The sequence below is a fragment of the Argentina silus genome (genome assembly GCF_951799395.1).
Source record: "Argentina silus genome assembly, chromosome: 5".
NCBI lineage: Eukaryota > Metazoa > Chordata > Actinopteri > Argentiniformes > Argentinidae > Argentina > Argentina silus.
In genome coordinates this window covers 4613474-4618473 of record NC_139659.1, presented here as the reverse complement: position 1 = coordinate 4618473, position 5000 = coordinate 4613474, and the positions used below count along the sequence as shown (strand labels likewise).

The 5000-nt window shown below is 45.6% G+C and overlaps 1 protein-coding gene across 1 annotated transcript in view; it reads right to left on the bottom strand.

The window, feature by feature from the left end:
- Positions 1-5000, bottom strand: part of eng (endoglin) — a 36275-nt gene that overhangs the window by 9928 nt on the left and 21347 nt on the right. Inside the window, exons 5-7 of the mRNA XM_083669526.1 lie at positions 1144-1327; positions 799-976; positions 251-356 (exon numbers count right to left, since the gene is read on the bottom strand). Of these exons, the coding sequence (XP_083525652.1) occupies positions 251-356; positions 799-976; positions 1144-1327 (468 nt within the window). The remainder of the gene's footprint in view (positions 1-250; positions 357-798; positions 977-1143; positions 1328-5000) is intronic.

Here is a 5000-nt window from a genome sequence, read left to right as displayed (position 1 = left end):
GAATCATACAATTGTCCTCTGCTTAAAGCAATCCTCATGTAGTTCATATCACATCATGAAACACACGGTAGCATGATAGCTACACAGGTGGGTCGGCGACCACACTTGGCGATGAGTAACCTTCCCTGAGACCTGAAGACATGCTGTTAGCTTCCCGAGCTAATGCCTGCACTTTAGCTTAGCAGGTTTGCAGATGTCTTCCACACGTGACATCCAGGTTTCGAAACCCGTCTCAATTACACAGGCTTACCCCAAACTTGGTGTGCTTCAGGTCATGGATGCTCCACGTAGTGCCCTGAGGTCCTCTGAGAAAGAGACTGATCACCTTCTCTGTGATCACGTGCAGGGACACATGGCTGGAACAATAACAAGACAGCATTAAGTACATCCAGGGAACACCCATCTCTGGGGCTGACAGTAGCAACATACTACTGTAATGACATTCAATGTAATGTCATTGTAATGACATTCAATGCCTGGTAATCAATTGTAAGTAATTCAATAACAGACAATGATAACACATTGTTACGTTAGTTATATATAGCTGGTACTTTGTTTTGTAACTACAAGTGTAATTACAATGTAATAACCCATGTCAATATTCTGTAATCGGCTATTGGTGGATTACTTGCCTTTTCTCTTTTCGCACATGACTTTCATACCCGGAATAAGGTCATTTCAATGAATTATAAGTTGTCACAAAAACTCAAACTACCACAATGCAACAGTAGTGTAATGTCTTGCAATGTCTTGCAGTGTAATAGTGTTTAGCTCAGTGAGTCCTTAGACATCTCTTACCGAATGCTGACATTCTCAGGGATGTTAAGGATGTGCAGCTCTGTTTCAGGACGGATGGTAGCTGGTTGGTTGGAGCAGGACTTGAGTGAATGCGATTCTGATGTTAAATCTAGGAAGTGCTTCATCGAAGGCTGCTCGTTTCCAAGTGTACAGATTGAGGAGCCTAGTGTTTTTGTTCCTGTGAAAATCATTAAAAAAAAAAGGTTTTGTTTCATTTATCCTTCATTCTTTCGCAACAGATTCTCTTAAAATAATCAACCAATAATTGACTTTTTTCCTAGGAACCTTGTTACATTAAGTATTTTCTACGTGCAGCATCTGACTAGACTAGCGACATTGCCTCACCCTCTCGTCCAGTGGAGAGGATCATTATTGGGTTGTGGACGCTGGTGAAAGATGTCACGCCACCAAACTCCTCCACAGCCCACCTCACCAGCTCCTCGTTGTCTGAAGGTAGGTCTTTTTTATGTAGGTTGATAGAGTTATTAGCACGAACCAACTGTAATTTGGAGTCATTTGTTTTGGACACCTGGTGAAGAAAGAAACAGACATTTTCACTTGATTTAGATTGCAGAAAAAATCTCCCTGACAATCTAGTTAACAGTAGATTAGATGAGAATACTTGTGTTGGGAAATCTTGCATCATACAGGCATACTTCCCAGGTATTATATACAGCAGACATCACAAGACATACAGTACCAGTCAAAAGTTTGGACACAAACTTGCCGAGAGTGTGCAAAGCTGTCATCAAAGCAAAAGGTGGCTACCTTGAAGAATCTAAAATCTAAAACATATTCTGGTTTGTTTAACACTTTTTTGTTTACTACATAATTCCGTATGTGTTCCTTCATAGTTTTGATGTCTTCAATATTAATCTACAATGTGGAAAATAATAAAAAAATTAAGAAAAACCATTGAATGAGAAGGTGTGTCCAAACTTTTGACTGGTACTGTATATTCATACTGCACTGGTCAACATCTGGAGAGCTGAAAGGTGTGCAGGCTTTTGTTCCAGCCTAGCACTAACACACAATAAAGAACTTTCAACTTTCAACTTTCAACTTTGAACCTGACAGGAATTGATTTGGTGGCCACTAGTCTACTGGATGTTGAGTGTACACTAAACATGACCGACTACTGTTTATTCTCTATCACTTCCTTTGTTACTGCTTCTTTGAATGTAATCCTATGGTAAATACCAATTAGTTATCCCCGTTACAAGTCTAGACAGCACTGTTTGTCTGCTCAGTGTTGCTGTAGCAACAACCCTTTACCTCAGATTTGCCCACTGTGTTTGACAACAGTCACATTAAAGCATGATGCCCACCCCCCACTCTCTCTCTCCCTCTCCCTCTCTTTAGCTGGATCTCTCTCCTTTTCTATCTATAATCTCTCTCTCTCTCTCTCTCTCTCTCTCTCTCTCTCCCTATTCTCTGAGTGAGGGCTAATTTGAAAAGGAATGTTTATTATGGTAAAGTGTCCACGAGCCGGGTTACACAAGCCCGTTGGAGCCAAGGTCTTTCCTTAGCTTCCTGAGTGGGGCCGGGAAATGGGACCTTTTTAACTTTGTGCGTCAGCGGAGTCGGCTGGAATCTGGCTCCATACGGGTATAAATATATACATCCAGCCCATACACATCAGACATTCCCCCGTTCCCGAATAATGGACTTTAGATGAAGCGCGCGGGGGGGGGGCGGGGGGCGGGGGGTCTATGGTTTTTGGTGGTATGGGCTACGTGTGTGTTTGGACGTAACCTAACAATCGTACCCCCCCCACGAGTGGTAGTCAAATATTTTCCTAAAGACTTATTAGATCATTAGCAGCAGAGCTTAGGAGTAAAAGTCCCTTTATATACACACACAACAGATGGATGGAGCCATACCCATTTCCCTTTGGGTCCTTTCTCAACAATGGCTTCATTTTCTAACCCTCATCAATGTTCTCATCGCTATTCCCCGCCACATTCCCAGCTAGTACACGCACAGATGGACATCTTGTTTTGAGACCGGGAGCAGAGGGGGTGGTGGCGGTATGGGAGGGGGCTATGTTTTACAATTGAATATCATTTCACAATAATGGAGTATATAAAAACAACAATAAATGCAAATCAGCCATGCTACATTGCCCAAACTCACAGGAGGTATGTGTTTGCTTGCTTTGCCAAGAAGGGGCTAGGGGGACAGGGGAGAGCAACCGTTGTGTGTGTTGTGAGTCTTGGAGTTTGAAGTGTACGTGCGGTGTTTCCTGGTGTGTGGAGGTGTTACGGTGAAAAGAGAGGGCTGGGTGTGTGCCGAAGAACCCTGGAAAGAAGAATCACTGACTGTTTTCTCTTTGGACTTTGGACCTCCATGTTGGAGTGTGTGTGTGTGTGTGTGTGTGTGTGTGTGTGTGTGTGTGTGTGTGTGTGTGTGTGTGTGTGTGTGTGTGTGTGTGTGTGTGTGAGTGTGTATGTGTGTGTGTGTGTGTGTGTGTGTGTGTGTGTGTGTGTGTGTGCGTGTGCGTGTGTGTGTCTCTGTGTGTGGTAGGTTAACGGCTGCACTCAGACCCCACACAGCCGGCCAGAGGCCTGTGCTGAAAGCCAAGTAAACCTCCCTGTGATTGATTGGACCCTCTCAGGCGTGTATATTTGGTTAAGGGTGGATCGAAATAGAAAGGCGGGAAACGACAGGAACAGGAAAATAAAACACACTACAATGGAAGGAGAGAGAGGGGAAGGAGGAGGAGAAGAGAGGGGGTGCGAGGGAGTGAAAAAGAGAGAATGACTGAAAGAGGGGAACTATTCTGATAGGAACTTGTCTCCTAGGGGGGTCAGAGTTTGACGTAGCACCGCCATGGGAGGGACGTATCGCACGACAGGAAGTGGTCAGAGAAAGGAGCGCCTCCGTCTGCTGGCACTTCAAGAAAGTTCTCCGATTAGTCTTCCTACCCCATGACCCGGTCCGCAGGCGGTGGATGAGTCACGGAAGACAGGCTCCACACGCCCTCCTGTCTCATCTTCCTCGTCTCCTCTCTTCTCCTCTCCTCCCCTCTCCTCACTCCACACTCTCTCCTTTCCTATAATTTCTTTCTCCCCTTTCCTATTCCTCCCCTCTCCTCTCCCCCTCTCCCCCTCTCCCCCTCTCCTCCTCCTCTCCTCCCCTCACACAGTATCATTAACCCAGCTGGGACCCTTGGCGTGACAGCGAGGTAGGACATATCCCAGATGCTGAGTGGACATTATCATTGTGTGTAGCAGTGACACTCTGCGTGACGTATCTGCTGTGTGAGTATCAGTTATCACTGCCAGAGGAGTCACAGGGGATACACGTCCCTGTCAGAATTATCTGTGGACTGTTTAGAGAAGGCAGCCAACTGAGATTAGGAGAGGGGTCAAGGCCACTCGCCTGCCTGCCTGTCTGTCTGTTTGGCTGTCTGTCTCTCTGTCTGTTCCTCTGGCTGGCTTTGTGTGTGTCTGTCTGTCTGTCTGTCTGTCTGTCTGGCTGTCTGGCTGTATGTCTCTGTCTCTCTGTCTGTCTGTCTGTCTGTCTGGCTGGCTGGCTGGCTGGCTGGCTGGCTGGCTGGCTGGCTATCTGGCTGGCTATCTGGCTGTCTGTCTGTCTATCTATCTCTCTGGCTGTGTTTCCATCTGTTTCTGTCCCTTCTGAGGGATGATGCCAGAAGTGGTAATCAAGTGTAACACAAATGAAGTATGTGTGTGTATAGGTGTACTAACGTAAGTATAGTTGATTATATTCATATGATTTGAGTAAACAACACACGACATACAATATGGTTTCCCGGATACAGATTAACGGGAAAACGCTCCATAGAGTTAAATGGATATCTAAATTCCAGACTTAACACCATGAGAAGTGGATGAGGTAGAGGGAGGCATCTAAAAAGTTGCCAAAAAGGTTGCAGAACTGACTGGTAAGTGGCCTTTTGCGAATGCAGCTCTATGCAGTCACATTGGGGTATAGAATAGACTTTTCACTACCACAGACACAGCTGGATAGACCACTGGGCACTCTCCCAGCAGATGTGTCAGCTTGTGACGCACATCCTCAGACACAAACCAGATGCTGTTGTTCTTCTTCTCCACACACACACACACACACACACACACGCACACACACACACGCCTATTAACATGATATCACTCCCCAGTGATATATCCCATCCCACAATAACATCCCCTCATAATACACCATGTTCCCCATGT